The sequence below is a fragment of the Lissotriton vulgaris genome, chromosome 3_1, assembly GCF_964263255.1.
Source record: "Lissotriton vulgaris chromosome 3_1, aLisVul1.2, whole genome shotgun sequence".
Taxonomy (NCBI): Eukaryota; Metazoa; Chordata; class Amphibia; order Caudata; family Salamandridae; genus Lissotriton; species Lissotriton vulgaris.
The window spans coordinates 338,786,813-338,813,358 of NC_141689.1; the positions used below are offsets into that span (position 1 = coordinate 338,786,813).

At 48.3% G+C, this 26,546-nt stretch overlaps 1 protein-coding gene across 1 annotated transcript in view; it reads right to left on the reverse strand.

The window, feature by feature from the left end:
* The window catches only part of CPLANE1 (ciliogenesis and planar polarity effector complex subunit 1), a 2,360,818-nt gene that overhangs the window by 1,459,455 nt on the left and 874,817 nt on the right, over positions 1–26,546 (reverse strand). Inside the window, exons 21-22 of the mRNA XM_086960545.1 lie at positions 15,783–15,915; positions 15,203–15,312 (exon numbers count right to left, since the gene is read on the reverse strand). Of these exons, the coding sequence (XP_086816671.1) occupies positions 15,203–15,312; positions 15,783–15,915 (243 nt within the window). The remainder of the gene's footprint in view (positions 1–15,202; positions 15,313–15,782; positions 15,916–26,546) is intronic.

Consider the following 26,546-nt stretch of genomic DNA (forward strand, 5'->3'; position numbering starts at 1 on the left):
GCCCACGTGGCTGCCTGGCAGATGTCATGAAGGGGACTCCACTTCTTAAAGCAGTAGTGGCTGCCGTCGCCATGGTGGAATGGGCACGCAGCCCTACTGGAGGTTCCTTTTTCGCTAAGGAATAGCAAATTTTGATGCAAAGAAAGACCCATCGAGAGATGGTCCGCTTTTCCACGGCCCGACCTTTCTTGGCATCCAGATAGCCAACAAATAGCTGATCATCCACCCAGGATTGTTTTTTGCGATCGAGATAGAATGAAAGCGCACATTTTCGAAAAATGCGGGGGTGGGAAGAAGGTTGGCCAAAGTGATGGTCTGTCCTATGTGGAAAGATGTAACCACTTTGAGAAGAAAAGAAGGTTGAGTTCGAAGGAAAACCTTGTTTAGCTGAACATCCAGGAAAGGGGGTTTGGAAGAAAGAGCTTGAAGCTCACTCACCCTGCAAGCAGAGGTGATGGCAACCAAAAAGGCTGTTTCGAGTGTCAAAAGTCTGAAAGGACAGTGATGTAGTGGCTGGAAAGGAGCGCACATAAGGTAGGTCAGAACAAGATTCAAGTCCCACTGGGGTATTACGAAAGGAATAGGAGGAAACATGAGGGCAATACCCTTAAGGAAACAAATTACAATAGGGGACTTGAAAAGAGAAGGTTGATCTGGAAGAATGAAAAGGAGAACCTCTAGCTCCAATGGCCGCATAAGGTACTGCCAGTGTTCGTTTGTTAGCAAGGGTAGTTTGATATGCGTCAAATAATCTAAAACCTCCACCTCAGTGCCCGCACTCTGTGAGCTATATAGTGTTGAGTAGTACTGCCTAAACCATTCTGCGATCTCTGTCTCATCAGTTAGGGCTTCCCCCTGCTAATCTCGGCCACCACCATTGCCTCCCTGTGTTTCTTCAGGAGTGAGTCCAAGGCTGCACCAGGGCGCCCACCGTCACTGTACGTGCGGGCCGTCGCATAAGGTTACCACTCTCTTGGGGAAATACTGTATGATCTGTCTTAGACACAACCCTGGGAAGGGTCCCCCTACACCTTCTGGTAGTAATTTTGCACCTCCCTCTTTCCCTTTTGAGGTACTCCTAATAGACTAAATAGAATTGCCACAGGTTAACAATTTGAAATATGTACTAGTGGTAGTTTGTGCTTTTAGCAAGAGGATTGAGGCTAACCCCACAAAAGAAAACACCGCCATGGCAACAGCAAAGGCCCTTATTAAGGCGTTTTTCCTCAGCTAAAGATTGCCCCACTTGATCTGGAATGACAATGGAAGTCACTTCAATGCCAAACTGATCCAGCTGATATGCGACGGTTTGCATATTCAGCAAACGTTTCATGCAGCTAATCACCCTCAGTCAGCAGATTTAGTTGGGAAGTACAATGGTACTCTCAAGTTAAAATTGGCAAAGGTAAAGGAGAGTACTGGGTTGCAATGGCCAGATGCATTACCCTTGCTTTGTTGTCCACAAGAATGACTGCCCATTCCAGGACCGGATTATCTCCCTATGGCAAGTTACTACTTGTGTAACGATATATCTGTAAGAGACATTAGTTAGTGATAGATTCCTTACCTTAGAATATCCCCAGGCCTCAGACTGGATCCGGAAATTTTTGCATAGCAATGTGAGAAGTTGGCCTGATATATGATGCTCACTAGTTCTAGTGATCACCTTGTATCAGTCCAAACAACCCTTATGGTGATTGGTTGTAAGTCAACCTTATAGACCAGCTATCCTAGTAGCGTGGACAAGAGCAGTCTTTAGGCTAAACTCTTTTGGCATGTGAATCCAGCTGTTTTACCACATATAACCCCTTGAATACCACATGAAAGGACACCACACAGGTTGTTATGAAAATAAACAGATATTTATTAACTAACATACACCTCTGAACTCTTTATGAGGTCAGAGGGCTAAGCACATGACAATATTACAAAAGAAATACGAGTTCGCACAATTTTTACACGAGTGCCCTAGGGGCACGACAAACCATATACTCAATACAATGGAATGCGAGAAGGGAAAGGACTGTAAGGAGATCCAGAGGCTGGAGGATCGCTGGGACTACGCTACAAACTAGGTAAGTAAGGAGCAGGAGGCCCACGGACTCACGTGCAGAGTGGAAACTCTCACACGGAATGCGTACCAACATCTATGGATGCTACAGTTTGCAAAGTTACGGATTTCGGACGAACCCGGCTGGATGGAGGAAAAACAACAGTGGACTTGGACACTAGGATAGTTAACACTGACTTCAGCACCTAGAAGCTTTAGTTACCTAACCCACAGGCTGCGGGTGCATAGGGCTGAAGTGGTGTCAGGTTTGCTGCGTTGATCCCGGTGATGCCTGAAACAAGAAGTTGCTGGCAGGCAGCCAGATGGAGGAGTTTGGTGGTTCCAAGGATGGAACTTAGAAGAAGGAGTCCTGAAAGGGAAGGGGACAGAGTCTCGGTCACTAGCCAGTGAAGGTGCTGGAACCAGATGCTGTCGCCGCGTTCAGGTGGAAGAAGGGTCGCTTCTCTCTGTGGCTGCGCGGACCAGGAGCTGTTCTTCACGACCAGGCTGGAGGCACGAGCTGTCCCACGTAGTCTGCTGCTGATGGCGGTGTTGGATCGTCGATCTGGTCAACAGGCCTTGGCAAGTGCAAGCCACGCGGTGGAAAAAAGATGGCGTCTGGTGCGGACCAGGAGGGTCCGGGGTACTTCTCGTTCACAAGGAAGCAAGGGCCAGTCTGGGGGACCAGACTAGCAGTGTTGGATTCTTCGGGTCGTCGTCTCAGAGGTCACCTGCCAGCCGGCAAGTGACCAGACAACAGGAAAAGCAGCAACCAGGCAAAAGGGCCCCACGCAGATCTCGTGGATGCTGGGGGGCTGGTCTTTGGTGCAGGAGCTGCGTCGGTGTGGGGCTTCTCAGATCCCAGTGCACTCATTCGAGGATCCCTCGGCGGTCGTGCTGGAAGCGCTGTGCAGGTTTTGTCAAGATGGCCGTCTCCAAGTTGCTCGTCGCACCCACGGGTCCCAGCTGTGCTGTGGATGTGGGTTGAGGTCAGAGGAGTCTGAAGGTCCGGATCTCGTCGAGCTGGGTCGTCTGGTTCCGGGATGGAAGGACTTGCAGCAAACCGCACATGAGCTTGATGGTGCCCGCAAAGCAGGATGGTCACTCCCTGACCATAGGGGAGATTCTTCAGTCTTCTGATGTTCAAGAGGTCGAAGGTCAAGAGTTTCTTCGTGGAAGTTGTCAAGATTAATCTAACTAGGAATGGGACCAGCTCCTACCTTTATTCGGCTAAAGGGGGCTGCACTACGACTAGGTCCCTCCTCTGGGTGGGACCAGGAAGGGGGGTGGTTACACCCCCTTTCCTTTGTCCGTCTTGCGCCAGCTCTGGGGCTGGAGTGCCCCAGGAACTGGTTCTGACCGGTGTATGCACAGGACACCTTGTGTGCCCCAGGCATGTCTCATTCCTTTCAGCCCTGGATTACCTAATACACAAAATCCTGTCTGGGGTGGTGCTAGCACCTCCCAAGACAGGAAACCCTTTCTCCGAGCCACCCTTGCTGGAAGGACTCCCAGCAGCAATAGGTCAGACTTGTGTCTGTGGTGGCAGCATCCATTTTGTGATGCTGAGGCTCGAGTTAACTTTAGCCGGGGTTCACAGTTACATACATGTCGTGTCCCTCTAGAAGGGTGGAAAGCTACCCCTGTCGCCAGAATTGGCGAGGGGGTAGTATTCCAATTCGTATGACACCTTACTCGACATGTTTTGATAATGCTATGCCAAAGTTAGCATTTGACCCCGAGGTTCATAATGCACTTAAGAGTATATGGTATAGCGTTATCATGGAACATCTATTAGGACTTGGTTCCGCAAGCTGCAAACGGGCTCAGCTCATGCCCGAGCACCATCTCACATTATTCCAAGCACTCTGCCTTCAGGATTGATAAGGCCTGCAATAGGAGTGACTGATAGGAATATATGTGTCCATTTTAGGGTTAGATATAGGGATACTATACCTAAAGCAAAGGGTGATTACACCACCTTGCCCCAGCCGATTGATCAGCCAGTTGTGTCAGATTTGGATGGCCAGCCAGGGGTGGCATAATACATGCTGCAGCCCCTGGTAGGCCCTGGGTGCACCTATACCCTGGGTACCTAAGGTACACTGTACAGGGGCTGATAAGGTGACTCAGTATCCAATTAGATATGCACCTAAGGTACATGGAGTCCATTGTACAGAGAGAGCAGGAAGCCTGGGGTCCTGAACAGCAGGATCTCAGGCCAACTAAGTCGAAAACCAGCAAAACACCAGGCAAAAAGTTGGGGGCAACCATAGTCAGATATCCACCTTCCTACATAACCCCCCCCCCCCCCCCCCAAACGAAAGGAGATAAGGCTATCCTTGACCAGGTAAGCCTATATTGCCTGAGTGGCCATATGAGGAGGTGCATGTTCTGGCATGGTTACCCCCTATCTCATGGTCCACTAAGCAATCCCTCACCCTAAGGGTATCTGAGGGTCTCCACCATAGGGAATCTCTACCTGTAGTGTGTTTTGGCAAAGTAAAAGGCTGGGATGGAGTACTGAAGTGAGACTCCACTAATGTTGGGCTCAACTTCCTCCAATCACCATCCACCATATATGCCTTTCCTTCCAGGACTGAGTTGCTGTGCGCTCTCAGGGTCAACCTCTGGCTACCTAAAGCTGGAGGCTGGGTCCATCTGTTTGGCTTACTGGAGGGACAGGTCAGGTTTGGGGCCCTTAGGTCCCAGGTTTGGCTGTGCCCAACAGTGAAAAAACAAAAGTGTCAGAGGGTCTAGTAAATCCTATGTGTGGGTCATTAAACTAATAGAACCGTGTCAGATCATCTAACCAAAACTAAAGATAGGGGGGGGGGGCAAATTGGTGGATACCAGTGATCACTTACAGGTTATCCATCAGTCACCACACGGAACCGCCCTTCATCATTTGGCATTCCTGTTGTCCACAATCATTGGTGCGTCACTGGCTCAGACTCAGGGAGGTCAGATGGTATAACCTCCAGAGAGCCAAGTGGCGACCAAATGGTGGTAGAGTGTCACAAACTACCCATCAATTCGTTTGGTGGGTGACTGATTTGCAGTGCAGTGAGAAACGGGTGTGTGAAAAGGTGAGTGAATATAAAATTGGGTGAGTGAGCAAAAATAAGAAAACTTTATTAGATAGTATGCTCGCTCCGCCAACATTAAAAAGCAGCATAGGTAGTTTTAGCAAATATCTACCCTGGTATTAAATTGGTCGACATGTTTCAGCAATTCTTTGGGGACTAACGAGTCCATTGCTTTCATCAGGACCGAAAGTTATATAGATGCTACTGCAATAAGGTGGAGTGAAGTGAAATATTAAAAAACTTGACTACAATACTGAGATTTCTTACAACATGAAAAAAGGTCACCTGATGTATGTGGTGTATCCTTAGATTTGTAGAAAGTATTGTGGTCCCATGATAGTAGGAGTAAAAGGCTCCACCCCGCCTGGCAACTGCTCAGGGAACGAGTGAAGCACCGCACTCTCCGTCGGTACTTCGTTACCTCCGTCTGACTCAGTTTGACCTCCCCAACTGAGTCAGACGGAGGTAACGAAGTACCGACGGAGAGTGCGGTGCTTCACTCGTTCCCTGAGCAGTTGCCAGGCGGGGTGGAGCCTTTTACTCCTACTATCATGGGACCACAATACTTTCTACAAATCTAAGGATACACCACATACATCAGGTGACCTTTTTTCATGTTGTAAGAAATCTCAGTATTGTAGTCAAGTTTTTTAATATTTCACTTCACTCCACCTTATTGCAGTAGCATCTATATAACTTTCGGTCCTGATGAAAGCAATGGACTCGTTAGTCCCCAAAGAATTGCTGAAACATGTCGACCAATTTAATACCAGGGTAGATATTTGCTAAAACTACCTATGCTGCTTTTTAATGTTGGCGGAGCGAGCATACTATCTAATAAAGTTTTCTTATTTTTGCTCACTCACCCAATTTTATATTCACTCACCTTTTCACACACCCGTTTCTCACTGCACTGCAAATCAGTCACCCACCAAACGAATTGATGGGTAGTTTGTGACACTCTACCACCATTTGGTCGCAACTTGGCTCTCTGGAGGTTATACCATCTGACCTCCCTGAGTCTGAGCCAGTGACGCACCAATGATTGTGGACAACAGGAATGCCAAATGATGAAGGGCGGTTCCGTGTGGTGACTGATGGATAACCTGTAAGTGATCACTGGTATCCACCAATTTGCCCCCCCCTATCTTTAGTTTTGGTTAGATGATCTGACACGGTTCTATTAGTTTAATGACCCACACATAGGATTTACTAGACCCTCTGACACTTTTGTTTTTTCACATGTAGCTAGGGATTGTGTCTTGGTCTCTAAAATCCCTTAGGCCCTCCCCCTACCTTTCTGTGTTTATTGTGCCCAACAGTGTCCATCTGTGGGAGGTCCCTAACTAAATTTAAGGGGGATCCCTCAGGAGTCTGTTTTATTTTCACTTGGCTAGGTCTGCTAGCTTCAGTGTCCTTAATCTGCTGATTGGGGAGTTCTTTGGGACAGGGGGCCCTTTGGGGTCGCCACTGGCCTCCCTGACCTCTACAGTCCTGGGCTGACTGAGGCAGGGTAGAGAGGGGCAGGTTACCTGCTCCAGACTGGGTCCCACCTTGGAAGGGTCCACTGACATCAGAGGCTCTGCCAGGCTGGGCCTGACTACCTCTGGGGCAGTTTCATCACAAGGGGTCAGATCAGTTCCCTGAGGAGGCTGATCCTTTCCTAAAGTCTGGTGGGAGGGAGATTTCTCTTCCTCCTCAATGCTCTCTGTCTGAGTGGAGTGATCCATAGTTTCAGGCTTCACAACACGATTATCTGTCTGAGTTTGAGCTGTGGCCATCACAACTCCACCAACCTTTTCAGGAAGGGACTCAGTTTGGGTATGGGCTGTTACCATCACAGCCTTGCCAACCTGTTCAGGGAAGGAATCTGTCTGAGATTGGGCTGTGACTGGCACAGCCCTCCTGACCTGTTCAGGGAGGACATCTTGGACTGGGGCTGTGGCTATCACTGCCCCACTAACCTTACCATGGAGGTTTACCATTTTAAAATGGGTTTCTTGCTCTACCTCAGCCCAGGCTGAGATCTCTAAATCATTCCCTAGTAGACAATCTACAGGCAAGTTTGATGACACTGCCACTCTCTTGGGGCCGGGCCAGTGACACCTCCCCAGATGAGATTGACCACTGCTATGGGATGATCTCTCTGTACTCCATCAATGTTGGTCACCTGGTATGTGGCCCCAGGTAAAAGTTGCCTTGAGGGGACTAGGCACTCAGTCACCATGGTGATGCTAGCCCCTGTATCTCTATAGGCCTCAACTTTTGTACCATTAATGAGGGGCTCCTGTCTGTACTTGTCCAAAGTGTTGGGACAAGCTGTGAAGTTGGCAAACCCCATGCCAGTCTCACAGACAAGAGTATCTAAGTCAGGGGACCTGGTTAGGCCAGTCCCCAGGAACTCCCAAAGTAAATGCACCCAAATTCTTGGGGGCACTCCCACCACCTGGGGGATTACTACTAGTAGTAACAGGAGGCTTGGAAGTGTTACTTGTGGGTATGTTTTCCTTATTGTTGTTGGCCCTTGGGCAACTGCTGTCAGTTTTCCAATGGCCTACCTGTTTGCAGGTATGGCAATAAGGTTTCTTTTGGGTATTGGAAGGATTATGGGACCCACCCTTTTCAGAGGATTTGAGGATTTTTGGGGCCCTGATGTGGTTTGATCTGAAGATTTATTCCAACCCCTCTCTTGAGGCTTTTTTTTTTTTTATAATTCTTTTTATTGAAGTTGTATTCAGGTTTTATGCAGCATAGATCAAAAAAAAAAAAAACACGGAAAATCACAGCAAGGTAAAAATTACATTTGGTTTCAACTTAACATAATGTCTAACCAATTTACTCAAAATAGCATCCCCATATTTGATCGAATTTTCTAATACCCCCCACTCTTTGAGCATATAACAATTCACTTTTCCTAACCCTTTTCATTTTTTCCAGCCATTCCTGCAGCGTCGGGATACAGGTTGAAAGCCAATTCTACAATAGTAAAGATCTAGCCGCGGCCATTATAATATAGATCAATTTTGCCAGGTGACTTGAAAATGTACAATCAGGATCATAACCGAATAATAACATTATTGCATTACATGGGACTGATAACTTACAACAAGTTTTTAAAAAACCAATAATTTCTTCCCAGAAATGCTTAATTTTAGGACAAAACACTATAATGTGTGACCAATTGGCTTGTTCGCAATTGCAATGTCTAAAACAGAAAGCAGATGCATTGTTATACATTTTAGCAATTATTACTGGTGTACGATATAATAGCCACTTGCTAAAATACAACATCCTGCGCCAATTGGCGCCACGCAGTACACAGAAATTAAACTGATTAATGGTTTTCAGAATATTGCCGGTGACAATACCATTTACGGATAGCTTTAGCAGTCAGCTCTACCTCCTGACTTTGACTCAGACACTGTTTCCATGCTCCGGGTTTCTTCTCCAAGTTATTAACAAAAAGATCGAAAACAATAGTAGAAGTATAATTCGAAATGGTACCGGGATCTAGTTGCACCAACGTAGGATAAATTAAATTAGAATAGGAACTATGGCGGTCTTTCCTTTCCAAATTTAAAAGATTATTACTATGCTTATTTTGCACAGTATTTAGAGAGATTTAAGAACGGGAATGCAGCAACTAGTTGTTTTATAAATTTTTTCTTTGATTTGATATGTTCAGAAATTCAAATTCCATCCCCTTTGTTTGTACCGAAATCTCCCAAATTTGTGCGGTATAAAATCCTAAATTGGTTTTTTAAATGACGTAATGCAATGCTTAAGAGATATTCACTTCCACCCTTTCATTTACTAACTCCCTTGATTGGAGTGTTTTCCTTTTTAAAGATTAAAATCGATCCCATTGTTATAGAAAATTGGGGTCGGGCCGGGTTTAGAACATTAGCTGATTTTTTGGTCAGCGGAACTTGGCTCTCTGTTAACGAGATGTCAGGTCGAATTATTGGCAATTTTCTGCTAATAGGTTCCCTCTCTTGAGGCTTGGTTGATTCTTTCTTTTGGTCACCACCCTGGTTCTTAGGCCTAATCCTGGTTCTGACCCATTTGTCTGCCCTCTTACCCAATTCTTGTGGAGAGGTCAGATCAGAGTCTACCAGGTGCTGGTGTAATAACTGGTTCTGACAATTATTTAAGACTTGCTCTCTCATAATTAGATTACACGATCCTGTGTAATCAGTAACCTTACTTCCCAGTAGCCAGCCTTCTAAAGCCTTAGTGGCACAATCAACAAAGTCAGCCCAATCCTGAGACTGAATTTTCTGGGTGTCCCTGAACAGCAACCTGTACTGTTCAGTTGTTAAGCCAAACCCATTAATCAGTGTGTTCTTCAGGACTTGGTAATTGTTAGCATCCTCAGCTCTAGTAGTGAGGAGCTTATCTCTACCTTTGCCTTCAAAGGAGGGCCACAGTATAGCTGCCCACTGACTCTGGGGGATGCACTGGACAGTGCAGGCCCTCTCCAAAGAAGTCATCCATTTGTGGATGTCATCCCCTTGTTTAAAGGGGGCACTATTTTACTCAGGTGTCTAGTATCAAAACTCCTGTCTTTATCTTTAGGGATAATGCTGCCACCAGTGGGTTCTGACCCACTCAATTTCTGCTCTCTGGCAAAGGCAAGCCTTTCTTTGGCAAGGGCAAGTTCTTCCTTCTCAATCCTCAGATTGACTTCCCTCATCTTAGCTTCGTGCTCTCTTCTCTGAGGGGATGTCGTCACTCTCTGAGAAGATGCCTGAGAGACATGGGTGTGAATAGATCTTTTAGAGCCCCTGGAGTGAGACCTAACTCGTCTATTCCCAAGGTTAAATCTACCTGAGGCTGGGCCTGGGGGTCCCCCAGTTCCATTTTCATGTATGCTTAAGTTGGTCCTGGTAAGCCTGCTTACTACTACTGGACCTTTGTCTGCCTCATCCCCAGATAATTCCTCCTCCTCTTCCTCCTCTTCACTTTCTGCTCCATGGAGGTTAAGGTCGGGATCACCAAGGGTTCCCTCTAAGGGGGGCATGCTCCCATCTGGATTAGAGGGGCCTGTGTTAGAAGCCCTTCTGGCATCATATGTCTCTAAGAGACCTATCAGAAAAGGAGTGGTAGGTGAGAACCCTGTTTTTGTTTCCTGGAGGTACACAATTGTCCCATCTCCTGGAAGCTAAGGACTGCATATCTGGAAGTGACCTGTGGAGGGTCATCAACCACAAGGGGAGCCTCTGTGTTCCCTCCTGTGGTAGACATGCTTTTCTAGTGAGGTGTAAGTGATGCACCTACCTACACTATGTGTTTAGCTACTGATCCCTTGCTAAGAGTTGTAGTCAGGGTGTGCTACTCCCTTTCTACTACAACAGCTGGTTCAGTAGAACTCAGAGTATTTCTAAGCTTGTCATATGTACCTATGGTACCTTATGTGATCTTTCAAATGATATCTCAAGATTATATTTGGTAAAAACAACAGCAAGCTCAAATCCCAACCGCTGCACACCAATGTGAGAAGTTGGCCTGATATATGAAGCTCACTAGTTCTAGTGATCACCTTGTATCAGTCCAAACAACCCTTATGGTGATTGGTTGTAAGTCAACCTTATAGACCAGCTATCCTAGTAGCGTGGACAAGAGCAGTCTTTAAGCTAAACTCTTTTGGCATGTGAAGCCAGCTGTTTTACCACATATAACCCCTTGAATACCACATGAAAGGACACCACAAAGGTTGTTATGAAAATAAACAGATATTTATTAACTAACATACACCTCTGATCTCTTTATGAGGTCAGAGTGCTAAGCACATGACAATACTACAAAAGAAATACGAGTTCGCACAATTTTTACACGAGTGCCCTAGGGGCACGACAAACCATATATTCAATACAATGGAATGCGAGAAGGGAAAGGACTGTAAGGAGATCCAGAGGCTGGAGGATCGCTGGGACTACGCTACAAACTAGGTAAGTAAGGAGCAGGAGGCCCACGGGACTCACGTGCAGAGTGGAAACTCTCACGCGGGATGCGTACCAACGTCTATGGATGCTACAGTTTGCAAAGGTACGGATTTCGGACGAACCCGGCTTGATAGAGGAAAAACAACAGTAGACCTGGACACTAGGATAGTGAACACTGACTTCAGCACCTAGAAGCTTTAGTTACCTAACCCACAGGCTGCGGGTGCATAGGGCTGAAGTGGTGTCGAGTTTGCTGCGTTGATCCCGGTGATGCCTGAAACAAGAAGTTGCTGGCAGGCAGCCAGATGGAGGAGTCCGGTGGTTCCAAGGATGGAACTTAGAAGAAGGAGTCCTGAAAGGGAAGGGGACAGAGTCTTGGTCACTAGCCAGTGACGGTGCTGGAACCAGGAGGGAACCAGATGCTGTCGCCGCGTTCAGGTGGAAGAAGGGTCGCTTCTCTCTGTAGCTGCGCGGACCAGGAGCTGTTCTTCACGACCAGGCTGGAGGCATGAGCTCGCCCACGTAGTCTGCTGCCGATGGCGGTGTTGGATAGTCGATCTGGTCAACAGACCTTGGCAAGTGCAAGCCATGCGGTGGAACAAAGATGGCGTCTGGTGCGGACCAGGAGGGTCCGGGGTGCTTCTCGTTCACAAGGAAGCAAGGGCCAGTCTGGGGGACCAGACTAGCAGTGTTGGATTCTTCGGGTCGTCGTCTCAGAGGTCACCAGCCAGCCGGCAAGTGACCAGACAACAGGAAAAGGAGCAACCAGGCAAAAGGGCCCCACGCAGATCTTGTGGATGCTGGGGGGCTGGTCTTTGGTGCAGGAGCTGTGTCGGTGTGGGGCTTCTCAGACTCCGGTGCACTCACTCGAGGATCCCTCGGCGGTCGTGCTGGAAGCGCTGTGCAGGTTTTGTCAAGATGGCCGTCTCCAAGTTGCTCGTCGCACCCACGGGTCCCAGCTGTGCTGTGGATGTGGGTTGAGGTCAGAGGAGTCTGAAGGTCCGGATCTCGTCGAGCTGGGTCGTCTGGTTCCGGGATGGAAGGACTTGCAGCAAACCGCACAGGAGCTTGATGGTGCCCGCAAAGCAGGATGGTCACTCCCTGACCATAGAGGAGATTCTTCAGTCGTCTGATATTCAGGAGGTCGAAGGTCAAGAGTTTCTTCGTGGAAGTTGTCAAGATTAATCTAACTAGGAATGGGACCAGCTCCTACCTTTATTCGGCTAAAGGGGGCTGCACTACGACTAGGTCCCTCCTCTGGGTGGGACCAGGAAGGGGGGTGGTCACACCCCCTTTCCTTTGTCCGGTCTTGCGCCAGCTCTGGGGCTGGAGTGCCCCAGGAACTGGTTCTGACCGGTGTATGCACAGGACACCTTGTGTGCCCCAGGCATGTCTCATTCCTTTCAGCCCTGGCCTACCTAATACACAAAATCCTGTCTGGGGTGGTGCTAGCACCTCCCAAGGCATGAAACCCTTTATCCGAGCCTCCCTCGGACAAAGGGACTCCCAGCAGCAGGAGGTCAGACTTGTGTCTGTGGTGGCAGCATCCATTTTGTGATGCTGAGGCTCGAGTTAACTTTAACCGGGGTTCACAGTTACATACATGTCGTGTCCCTCTAGAAGGGTGGAATGCTACCCCCGTCGCCAGAATTGGCGAGGGGGTAGTATTCCAATTCGTATGACACCTTACTCGACATGTTTTGATAATGCTATGCCAAAGTTAGCATTTGACCGCGAGGTTCATAATGCACTTAAGAGTATATGGTATAGCGTTATCATGGAACATCTATTAGGACTTGGTTCCGCAAGCTGCAAACGGGCTCAGCTCATGCCCGAGCACCATCTCACATTATTCCAAGCACTCTGCCTTCAGGATTGATAAGGCCTGCCATAGGAGTGACTGATAGGAATATATGTGTTCATTTTAGGGTTAGATATAGGGATACTATACCTAAAGCAAAGGGTGATTACACCACCTTGCCCCAGCCGATTGATCAGCCAGTTGTGTCAGATTTGGATGGCCAGCCAAGGGTGGCATAATACATGCTGCAGCCCCTGGTAGGCCCTGGGTGCACCTATGCCTAGGGTCCCTAAGGTACACTGTACAGGGGCTGATAAGGTGACTCAGTATCCAATTAGATATGCACCTAAGGTACATGGAGTCCATTGTACAGAGAGAGCAGGAAGCCTGGGGTCCTGAATAGCAGGATCCCAGGCCAACTAAGTCGAAAACCAGCAAAACACCAGGCAAAAAGTTGGGGGCAACCATAGTCAGATATCCACCTTCCTACAAGCAATACCCCTGCGCTTCGGTAGGCGTCGTTTGCAGCTCTGCGTCTGTCGTCGGCGTCGTTAGCGCCGGAATGACGTTGTCGGAGTACTTAGACGCCGCCCATGCTGACTTTGGCTCAGGTCTTAGCTGCCCTGGACCCTGGAGACGGGCTGGTAGCGTTGGAATTGCAGGACACTTATTTTCACATCCCCGTCCTGCCGGCCCACCGGCGTTACCTGCGGTTCACGGTAGGCCACGAGCACTTTCAGTTTACCGTGCTCCCCTTCGGCCTTACCAGCGCCCCACGGGTGTTCACAAAGGTGATGGCGGTGGTCGCAGCTCATCTGCGCAGGTTAGGGGTGTCAGTCTTCCCCAACCTCGACGACTGGTTGTTGAAGGCGGGCTCGCCCCAGACAGTTGTCAGCCACCTCCAGACTACGGCCGACCTCCTGCACTTGCTGGAGTTCTCCATCAACGTGCCGAAGTTGCACCTGTGTCCCTCTCAGAAGCTCCTCTTCATCGGAGCGGTTCTCGACTCGGCGCAGTTTCGGGTTTACCCACCCGAACATCGGGTTCAGGATATACAAGCTCTGATTCCACTCTTTAAGCCTTTATCCCGAGTCTCGGTCAGGTTGACGCTGCGGCTTCTGGGGCTGATGGCCTCCTGCATCCTTCTGGTGCATCACGCCCGGTCGCGGATGCGGGCTCTGCAGTGGGACCTGAAGTTTCAGTGGGCCCAGCATCAGGGCAACTTGTCCGATCATGTCTTGATCTCGGAGGGCACTGCAAGACAACTGCAGTGGTGGCTCACGGACTGCGAATGGGTCAATGGCAGATCCCTTTCCCTACCTCACCCGGAGCACGTAGTTGTGACGGACGCGTCCCTCCTGGGCTGGGGAGGCCACATGGGAGAGGCGGAGATCAGAGGCCTCAATATTGTGGCGAGAAGTATAGCAAATCTATGGGGCACTGTGGTAATTAAATTGAACCAATGGTGTTCAAATATGGTTTGGTCTATGGCAGTGGAGATCTGAGTATGATGAGACAGGATGCCTAAAAAATCTCCAAAGATTTGGGAGTCTTGGAGAATTTTCATGGTTTTTCTTAAGAGTAAAGGAATGGATTGGCATTGGAACCCAAAAAGTGGCATTTTAACTGTCAGAGCCTGACTCTGAAGTATGGAAGGGAAACCAATAGCTATTCATTAATATGATGTAAGACAACAATAACGAAAATGAGAGCTGGAATGTGCAGACTGTATATGAACTTGTGCTGCCCTTTTTTTATCAAGGATTCTCTTGTTTTGTTAAAAATAAAAAGCGATAAAAACGATTTTAAGTATAAACTGAATGAGAAGAAAATAATGGTGCCAAAAGGGAATATAAAAGTTGGTGAACGAGAACTGTTGATAAGTCAGCTCCACGGACACTGACAATATACTTTCCTTAGCTACTCTCTGACTGGCAATGAAAATGTGCATCCTTCTCTAAACATACATAGCGACATTTCAAAGATGCAAAAATATGTGTCAAAGGATTAAAAAACACACCATTGGAAATACATGAAAGTGTCCTCTCACAGTGTGAGTACGCAGCCTTCACAACTTATGCTCAACTCAAGGATGCACATAGAAACTCGTAAATAAACTCAGTATGTTTGTTGAATTCATGGAGAAAAATATTAGTAGCTATTAGCATCTAATCACAACATGTGAAGTGACAGACAGAAAGAAGAAGCCATACCGCAGCATGTGTAGCCTCAATTTCATTAGCATAATGGTTTACATGCATTGGAATAGATCACGTGTGCAGTTTTATGTAGAGGTATAGGTTTGTTGACTAAATACCTGCTGCTTTTCCATACTGTCCCGTGCACTTTGGTAACGTCTACAACCATCAGACAATTTTTCACGGACGTGAAGCATCCAACACAATGCACACAGCTCTCTGAAGGAACCTAGAAGAGATAATTGCACTGCAATGATCCTCTTGAAATATCAAATTAAAAACAAACTACATACATATATAGTCAAAATAATGTAATATACTAAAAAAAAGTAATGACCTGTCACAACAGCACTAATCAATTTGCTAGGTCATGCACCAAAGAAATAGATTTACTTTGATATTCCGCAAAATTAATTTCAGTAGCTCTAAAAGTGCCCCTTTTCCTAAAATATATCATTAGTGTAACAACAAAGAAAGAATAACTTTTGCATATTGTGTTGTACTAATTTTTTGTGTTGACACATTCTCTATTGTTAAGGAAATTCCCCACTATTAAGACTATTTCACCTCCCATTGACGACCCTCTCAGAATAACGGTTAATCTAGAGAACTTGCTTCTAATAAAAATAGGTGTAGGACTTGAAAACAACCCTAGTGTGTTCGCAAAAGGCAAAAGAATGACAGATTAAAGTTACAAACCAATTATTTTACAGGACACATCATCAAGTTTGTCTCCACTAGGTCCTGGCTTAAAGGTTGAATTGGTGCGTGAATAATTTAGCAATGATTCGGGAAGCTGACTCAATGGAAGAAGGACGCATTTTGCTCTGATCTAGAAGTAAAGACAACATAAATAGAATGAAATATACTGCATTCAAAATTTGGACACAAAAAGAAACGTGAATACTTAAGTGGAAAGAGAGTGGGTGCGTACAAACGTGAACATCTCCTTAGCCTGTCTTTTCTTTCTTTTTCCCTTTTTTTTTTAACTTGTTCTAAAGTCGTCCAAACGTCTATTAAGTTGAATTTACTTGGGACTGATATCTCTCTAGAGATATCTATTTATTTATACTACAGAGGACTAGTGCCTCTGTAATTAAGGTTGATAACTCACTCAATAGGAAAAGCGATTTTTGTACCTTTATTAACTTCGGCACCATTTAACTAATCTTGGTGAACCGTAGGATATCAAAGACACTGCCAAAACGGAAGGTAGATCAGACAAAGGTTTAAAAGGTGCACAGAAGCTTGTCCCAAAATAGTTTTTCACTCACCAATGTAATTAGATTTCTCAAAGAAGATTCTTCTCCTTGCATAACATGACCGAAATTGTCATGACATAATAGCTTTTCAGTCATTCGGTGCCATTTTTTGGTCCGTGAAAATCTTTTCAGTTGTTTTGGAGAAATAGGGCAAAATGTGATGATCTTGTGGGCATGTCAAAGTATTTCGATTTTCCGAAAAGTTTGAGAACTTTGCCTCACACATGCAGATTTAATTTTAAAAAAGCATTCAAAACCAGATGCACAAAAGCATTGTTGCTGTCAGAAACGGCCCAATTCACAGAATCGCCCTGTTACTGACACCAAAAATGCTTTTCAATATATACAGAGCACAACCTGTGATTCAGTAACATGTTACAGAACGCCAACTTGTGTTTACACAGTGTTTGGAAGGGGCGTGGTTAAGGCGTCCCTTCCAAAGACCGAATTGCAGTGCTATGTATGAATGTTTTGTGACCGAATTATCGTCGAAAAAACATTTCTTTTCTACCAACACCTGAAGCGTAGTGGGAACCTTTCACAAATGGAACGGAGTCCCCTTTCCTTTTGTGTATGTTGAAATAAATATTTTTTAAGAGCAAGAGACCTCTACCTACTCTTCAAAAAATAAACTTAAACAACGTTTCGTTGTATTTTTTTTAAAAGCATTCCGCTGCATTTCAAAAACAAAAAGTTTACTTTATTAAAATCCCTCCGTTCTATTGTAGGGTGCCGGCCCGCGGGTGACGCAGACGGCCGTCTGCCCGTCCCCGGCTGCCGCCCAGTCCAGAACTTTCCTCCACCGGGGCGCCCTTGCCTTAAACTGTGCCCAGGCCTATTCCTGCTTTAGTCTTTGCATGCCCGGCCTGTTATGGCAATCTCACTAAGCACTGATGGGTCTGCGGCCATGCTCGCTCTGCACCCCCGGGGCCAGCACCTCCCTGGGGATGCCGCTTGAGAAAGTCACCCTCCGGGCCCCTGTTGGACTTTCAAAATGTCTCTGGCCACTATCCTTCTTGGCCGGCGCTGGTCACCTCCCAAGGGGGCCGCCTCCCCTCTCTAAGCCTACCTGTGCCCCAGATTGCAGTGAGCAGAGTCCAGGAAGGGGTAAGGAGACATACTAGTGCTGTCTCTTCCTAAAACAAAAGTTGTTTAAAAAACGATTTTCATTTTCTGTGATTACTGTCTTTGCATGTGGTTGTTACAGTTTAAAATTGCAGTTTTGACCTGCCTGTGATTGCATCTGTTATCACCTGTTTTGTGTTTTAAACTTGTGGTTTTCCCCGCCCATGATTGCTTGCATTTAACGTGTTGAAATGTGGGATTTGCAGTCCAACCTGTGTAGTTTGGCCCTCTCATTCCTTGGTGACAAATCTGTTTTCCCTCCAAATTTCTCCTTTGCTCTGTGCTAAGACCTGTGTGTTAAAACAGTGCACCACAGCCACCATTTTTGTGTTCACAAACCTTATTTCTCATCCTGTGCTCTATCAATATATTTAATCTAAATATACTTACTTCCTTTATGTATCTATATACTTTCAATGTACTTATGGATCTATATATTTATCACTTTCTTCTAATTTAGCATTTCCAATGCACTAGCCTATCTCTCAGCCTATACTTCGCTCAATACATCTTCTTGCCCAACCTTCTGACTCATCTCAAACTTCTTTCTACTACTCCTTCCAATGCACTACCCTATCTCTCATCCTATACATCTATCAATATATCCTCCACATCCACTCTCTCATTTATCCCAAACCCCATACCACTACTATGATTGCCAAAATAACCCTTTCTAGACTATCTCCTGCTCCTTGCATCATCTGACACTCTTTTACTACACCGATCCGCTAAAACAAACCTTTCTAAACTCTCCCCTCTGACTCCTCCCCTCCAAAACTCCTTTTATCCCGCCACTATCCTTTTCAATCAAAATTAACAGATTAACATGTTCACTTCTCAAATTCCATATTCAACTACACTAATATACTGCCCAAATAACTGAATAACATATCTACTACTAAAATTACTTCATATTTATACTATACTAATTTTCAACACTAATCCTTTATGGGTTCCGGAGTGGCATGCTACTCGGCAGAAAAGCGCTTCAACACCCATCAGGGGTAACAAGTGCTATATGAATGCAAATATTTCTTACCCTTTTATCCCTCCGCTATCCTTCTCACTCCAAGTAACAGACTAATATCCACCACTGAAATTACCTCATATTTCGCCATATTAATTCACCACTAATCCTTTATAGGCTTCCTGAATGCGTCAACAAGTTATAAATAAATACAAACCTTTGTCCTCCTCTATCCTTCTGCTATCATTCCAAATCCAAATAACTGACTAACCTATCCACCCCTTAAAAAGTACTTGCATGTTTCACTATACTAATTCAACACTAATCCTCTATGGGTCCCAGAGTAGCGCGCTACCCGCCGAAAAAGCGCTTTGACGCCTCGTCAGGGGTAGTCAGCGCTATATAAATGCAATTACAATACAATTACAATACAATACAAATTGCGACATACCTCATTAATATTCATGAAGTAGGTCTATTGTGACCGCATTAGAAATCGCTAAATGAAACTTCAAAACAGCATTCTTAATTGTTTACATTCCCATATCTCACCAGCAGTGTGCACTTCATGTAGACACCCAACAATGCTGCATCACACAATACCCCACCCATCATGACTCTGCTATATGAATAGGCCTGAGGAGAAAACATGAACTAGAACTTATAACTAAAAGAAAATTCTTGCCCAGTGACAGATGTCCAGTAAGCTTTGCGCATGTGCTTGTGCGCTATTGCAGGTATCAACAAGGCGCAGAGGGTCATTGAGGTTTACCCCAAACTCTCTACTAATCCTCTCTGCATCCTGCTTCCCCAGTGCCATTCTCATTGGTAGGGGAACGGGGTGGCAAAAGCAGCTCAAACCAGCAGGGTAGTTCCTAGGTCTCATGTTGAGCACTTCGACCCACAGGTCTGCAATGGGTTTTTAATGCACCTACCTGCTATGTGGGGGGCCGTTTGGGGATTTCCGGTGTCTGGCAATATCCCTGAAAGCTACCTTCAATGCTAAGTCTAGGAATCTGTTACCTACTTTTATTCAGGCTTCCGGACGTACAGCCCCAGCAGACATATTTCCACTGTATGCAATTGGCACCTTCCCAGCGTGCAACCAGAAACCAAAACCGGTTTATGACAAGGCAACTCCATACCATAGGGAGGAAGACCACATCATTCAAGGCGCATCTGGACCACCTTTGGTCCGCAGTGTGGAGCATGGCATTGAGTCTGTGGGGTGTGAGATACCTGCAATGTAGGTAGTTACACTGTGTAAACTTAACTCTAGTATTGAGGGTGAGAGTATGTGCACGCTTCAGGGTCTGGTCCCATTCCTTCCCAATTAAAGGTCTGTCAATAATCCCCTCCTTCGTGCTCTTCAAGGTCAGCAAATTATCTATCTGCATGTCCAATGCTGTTTTGTAGAACCAAGACACCAAATGGTGATCCTCACCTAAAGTTAGTAAAGGTTGTAGCAGGGTGATTGATTGGGGATTCAGGTTCCAGGATGCCCAGAAGTTGCCACACTGCTCTAGTTAGTGCCTCTCTGAGCAACTGCCCCCAATGTTTACATGCCCACCTGTATCCGGGGCCGGAACCAGCGAGCTGTGAAGTACCCTCCCCCAGCCGTCAGTAGGCCTATTAAGGGGGTGCTAGAGTCATACGAAGTGGTAGTCCCCAGACGGCGGTGCATCCCTTTCCAACACCTGAGGGCGATCCGGAGGAGCTACGGTTTATGCAGCAACGTAAGCTTGACTCCCATGATCAAGCCAGCAGCCCGACCTCCCTGTGCTGGTCGCCATATTCACCCACCTCAGCCAAATTATGTTCCGCCAGCCAGAGGGTGACCCACTTCACTTGTGCCGCCAGGTAATAGAGCTCGTAATCTGGGCCGCCCAGACAGCCCCTAGTTATCAGTTGTGGTAGCGTACCCAGCGCCACCTGCTTCACTGCCCATCTCATATCCGTTCCCGGGTCTGGGTGTTAAAGTAGTGACTCCACACTCCAGGGATCCAAACTGGGAGGTTCACAAAAAAAGAAAGCCCCCTAAGTAGGATCATCATTTTGGTCAACACATTGCGGTCCATAACAGGGAGCTGCAGCATGTGGCAAAATGCCACACTGCCCTAAAGGCCCCGCAGCACCCGCCTGAGGTTGCCTTCTCGGGTAGCCCCATCGGTGTCATATACTCTTATCCCAAAGTACATCAGTGACCGGGGCTCCCAATGGAATACAAGGGTCTGCACAAGGTCTAGTGTCTCGTGAAGTTAGCCAAGATAGGGAAGGCACAGGATTTTTAACAGTTTTTGTGAAGGCCAGACACTTATCTGAACTCAAACAGCTGGATGCTTCATGGGATGCCCGTTAGGGCACTCTGCAAAAAGATCAACATGTCATCCGCATATAGTGAACAGGGGTGAACACCCTACTGCAATGTAATCCACTCATCCCAGCACATTAAGTGCAACAGACAAGCAATGGTTCGATTGATAGTGCAAATTGCATTGGAGAGAGGGGGCAACCCTGCTATATCCCCTGCCCAATCTTGATTGGGTCAGAGATGTATTTGCCCGAACGCACCAATGCCCTTGCACTAGCATATAGCAGCGTAACCCAACATCTGAGGCATGACCGCATGTAGATATTCCCACCAGACAGTATCAAAGCCATCTATATATCTACAGAAAGGACCAAAGCTTCAGTGAACTGGGCTGTATCTGCTTCATCCAAGATCTGGTACAGACCCCAGATGTTATGTAATAGGCATTGTTTGAGAATTAAGCCATTTTGGTCCTAGTATACCAGCTTAGGGAGGTAGAGTTGCACTCTGCTCGCTAGTGCCCTTCTTAAGATTTTGTAATTGAGATTCAAATAGAAAGGGGGTGGTATGCTTATACATCAGTAGTGTTCTCTTGTGGATTAGGGATAGACACAATCAGGGCTTCTCTGGTCGTGTTCAGCAGTTATCAGCAACCAAGGCCCTAGCATTCATTTTGCCTAATTTTGGGGCCAGAGCAGTGGTCAAGTAGTCCAGTCTCCGTAAGGACTGGTGTTTCCCTAACACCTCAGCATGCCTGTTCCTTGTGCAAGGGCCAAGATGGCTCGTGACTGATTGATTCAAAGTGTTGAACGTCGCCCTGAAGTTGCGTTAGCTTTCTCCGAAGGGAGTGTTCCACACCTACAGACTAACTAAGGCAGTGAACCCACACTACTAATTTAAAGGCATCCCATTCAATATTTGTATGAGTAGAAGTCTGTAAATTTGATATCAAAGTTTTGAGAGATTTTATCTCCTAGGGGGATTCTAAAGCTAGGCTTGCATAGGTAGTCCAGGTAGGAATCAGGGTAGTGTGCTCTTCCCATGTAAGCTTCAGGAGGAAAGTTTTATGGTCTGATAGTGTCCACCTCAGATATTTAGTACCTGTGACATGCATAGCGATCTCTGCCGATCCCCTTTTGTCGGGCCGGGCATGTAAGTCATGCACAGGCGAGTAGAAGGTAAGCTCCTTTTGCCTCGAAGGCTCCAATGCTCAAGCGAATATCTGTGGTCCTGTGTGAGCTTCACAAAAGGGGAATCCACTAGGGAGGGTAGATATATTAAGCTATCGATCTGTGACACAGTTAAAACCTCCCAACAGGAGAAGCTGTAAGTCTGTGTCCACGAGAGGACTCTGGAGAGAGACGTCAGGAAATGTGTCTGGCCCACATTTGGGGCATATGCCCAAGTTACTACTTGTGTAACGATATATCTGTAAGAGACATTAGTTGGTGATAGATTCCTTACATTAGAATATCCCCAGGCGTCAGACATAGCAATACCCCTGCGCATCTGTAGGCGTCGTCTGCGGCTCCGCGTCCGTTGTCCGCGTCGTTAGCGCCGGAATGACGTCGTCGGAGTACTTAGACGCCGCCCATGCGTGCTGACGTCGGTTCTGATAGACAGCTTTTCCGCGCTAGACACGCAGAGCCATGATAGAACCAACACTGGTGCCAAGAAACTAGGCCTTGAAAGGGGATGACCTTAACTCTAGATATCGGTTCGCAGAACGGGGAGGATGGGTGGGTCGGTAAGGAATCTATCACCAACTAATGTCTCCTACAGATATATCGTTACACAAGTAGTAACTTGTGCATCTGAAAGAGACACGTTAGTGATAGATTCCTTACCTTAGAATAGATACCCCAGCAATACCAACCCCGATGGTGGGTCTGCGAACCAATAATCACACCAGAAAGTCCTGGAGGACGGAACGGCCAAAGAAGCCATTCCTCCGGACTTGACTGTCCAGGCAGTAGTGTCTTGCGAACATGTGCAGCGAGGCCCACGTCGCTGCCGGGCAAATGTCCTGTAAGGGGACTCCTCGGCCCAGGGCAGTTGTTGTTGCCGTGGCACGAGTGGAATGAGCCCGCAATCCAGCAGGGGGCTCCTTTTTCGCCATAGAGTAACATGCCTGAATACACAAGATGATCCACCGCGAAATGGTCCTCTTGTGTACTGCCTTTCCCTTCTTCGCGCCCACGTAACCAACAAAGAGTTGGTCATCCACCCGGAATTGGCGTGTGCGATCTAGGTAATAGGAGAGCGCACGTTTTGGATCCAGACGGTGGAGCCTCTCTTCCTCTTTCGAGGGATGCGGAAGCGGAAAGAAGGTGGGCAAAGTAATGGACTACCCGATGTGGAAGGCTGTGACAACCTTGGGCAGAAAGGAAGGTCGTGTACGTAACACCACCTTGTCTGGATGAACAGATAGGAAAGGTGGAGTAGAAGAAAGAGCCTGGAGCTCACTCAACCTCCTGGCAGAGGTGATGGCGACCAGGAAAGCAGTCTTCATTGTGAGAAGACGGAGAGGACAGTTATGGAGCGGCTCAAAGGGAGCACACATCGCCTCCTACTTCCACAACAAGATCGCGGACATACACATCAGCTTCAGCACTCAACCGACGCTCGCCACAACCGAACCACCGCCCCCCACCACCACCCTCCGCGCCTGGACCCCGATCAGCACCGAAGACACCGTCCGCACGATGAACTCCATCCACTCCGGATCTCCGACTGACCCCTGCCCTCACCACGTCTTCAACAAGGACGACGCTGTCATCGCACCCCACCTGCGGGACATCATTAACACCTCCTTCGACACCGCTACCTTCCCGGAGAGCTGGAAGCACGCCGAACTCAGCGCTCTACTAAAGAAGCCATCAGCCGACCCCACCGACCTCAAGAACTACCGCCCCATCTCGCTGCTCCCGTTTCCTGCAAAAGTCATCGAGAAGACTGTCAACAAGCAGCTGGCCGCCTTCCTCGAGACGAACGGATCCCTCGACCTCTCGCAGTCTGGCTTCCGGGCCAACCACAGCACCGAGACCGCCCTGATCGCAGCCACCGATGACATCCGAGCACTGCTTGACAACGGAGAAACAGCAGCCCTCATCCTCCTAGACCTCTCCGCGGCCTTCGACACTGTCTACCACCGAACACTAGTGCAGCGACTCAGCAACGTCGGTATTCAGGAGAAGGCACTGGAGTGGATCATCTCCTTCCTCGCCGGAAGGACACAGAGAGTCCGCCTCCCCCCGTTCAGATCTGAAGCCACCAAAGTAATCTGCGGCGTCCCTCAAGGCTCCTCGCTCAGTCCAACCCTCTTCAACGTCTACATGAGCCCCCTCGCAGACATCGCACGCCAGCACAACCTCAACATCATCTCCTACGCCGACGACACCCAGCTGATTCTCTCCCTCACCAACGACCCCGCCACCGCCAGTGCCAACCTTCACGAAGGGATGAAAGAGGTAGCCGAATGGATGAAGAACAGCCGCCTGAAGATTAACTCGGACAAGACGGAAGTCCTCATCCTGGGATCCTCACCCTCCGCCTGGGACGACTCCTGGTGGCCCCCCGCCCTATGCAGCCACCCAAACCAACAGACCAAGCACGCAACCTGGGCTTCATCCTGGACTCCTCCCTCTCCATGACCAGACAAGTCAACGCCATCTCCTCGTCGTGCTTCAACATCCTGCCCATGCTACGTAAGATCTTCCGGTGGATCCCCACCGAGACCAGGAAGACGGTCACCCAGGCCCTCGTCACCAGCCGTCTGGACTACGGCAACTCCGTCTACGCCGGAACCACCGCCAAACTCCAGAAGAGACTCCAGCGGATCCAGAACGCCTCAGCACGACTCATCCTGGACATCCCCCGTCGCAGCCACATCTCCGGACACCTGAGAGACCTGCACTGGCTCCCAGTCAACAAGAGAATCACCTTCCGACTCCTCACCCACGCACACAAAGCCCTACACAACCAAGGCCCAGGATACCTCAACAGCCGCCTCAACTTCTACGCTCCCAAACGCCAGCTTCGATCGACCGGCCACGCCCTCGCCGCCGTCCCCCGCATCCGAAGAGCCACCACAGGGGGACGGTCCTTCTCCTACCTCGCCGCCAAGACATGGAACTCCCTCCCGACCCACCTCTGCCTGACCCAGGACCACCTCGCCTTCAGGAAGCAACTCAAGACCTGGCTGTTCGAGCAGTAGCGGACCCCCCTCCCCTAGCGCCTTGAGACCCTCTGGGTGAGTAGTGCACTATATAAATATATTGATTGATTGATTGATTGAACAAGATTCAAGTCCCACTGGGGCATCACGAAGGGAACAGGAGGGAACATGTGTGTGATGCCCTTCAGGAATCTATTTACGATGGGGGACTTGAATAAGGAAGGCTGATCAGGTAGCCTTAAGAAGGCGGAAAGAGCAGAAAGGTACCCTTTAAGAGTGCCCAGAGCAGAGCCCTGCTGGGCCAGGGAAAGAAGGAAGAGCAGCACTTCAGAAAGGGGTGCAGAGAGAGGATCCACAGCCTTTGCTGTGCACCATGCCACAAATCTGTTCCACCTGCAGGCGTATACCGACTTTGTGGAGGGACGCCTGGCTGCCAGAATGATATCACAGACTTCAGGAGGCAAGTCAAATGGCCTCAACTGTCGCCGCTCAATCTCCAAGCTTGTAGGTGGAGACTGGACAGGTTCGGGTGCAGCACCGTCCCCTGCTGCTGCAACAGAAGGTCCTCCCGAAGAGGCAGACGAATCGGGGGATCGACTGACATGCCGAGTAGCTCGGGATACCAGTATCTTCGTGCCCAGTCCGGAGCCACAAGGATAACCTGGGCCCGGTCGCGCCTGATCTTCTTCAGCACTCTGGGCAGAAGTGGTATAGGCGGAAAGGCGTATAATAGACCGCAACTCCACTCGCGACGAAAAGCGTCTCCGAGCGAGTGCCGCCTTGGAAATTCCAACGCGCAAAACTGATGACATTGTGCGTTCTCTTCGGTGGCGAATAGATCTAACCAAGGCTCTCGCCATTGCTGAAAGAGACCTTGCGCCACGTCCGAGTTCAGACGCCATTCGTGATCCATCATGCACCGACGGCTGAGTTCGTCTGCCCTGGCATTCAGAGAGCCTGCCAAGTGTTGAACCACCAGGGTCACGCCCTGATGTTCCAGCCATTGCCAGAGGCGCAGAGCCTCCTGGCATGGGGTCCAAGACCCCACCCGCCTTGTTTGTTGCAGTACCACATGGTGTTGTCGGTGAACACTTGCACTACACTCCCCTGGACAGAGGGGAGGAATGCCTTCAGTGCTAGACGAATCGCCCGCAGCTCCAACTTGTTGATATGGAGCCGGGACTCCGCCGGAGACCAGAGGCCTCTGATCTCCGCCTCTCCCATATGGCCTCCCCAGCCCTAGAGGGACGCGTCCGTCACAACCACGTGCTCCGGGTGGGGTAGGGAGAGGGATCTGCCACTGACCCAGTCGCGGTCCGTGAGCCACCACTGCAGTTGTTTCGCAGTGCCCTCCGAGATCAAGACATGATCGGACAGGTTGCCCTGATGCTTGGCCCACTGAAACTTCAGGTCCCACTGCAGAGCCCACATCCGCCACCTGGCGTGATGCACCAGAAGGATGCAGGAGGCCATCAGCCCCAGAAGCCGCAGCGTCAACCTGACCGAGACTCGGGATAACGGCTGAAAGATGGGAATCAGAGCCTGTATATCCCGAACCCGCTGTTCGGGCGGGTAAACCCGAAACTGCGCCGAGTCGAGAACCGCTCCGATGAAGAGGAGC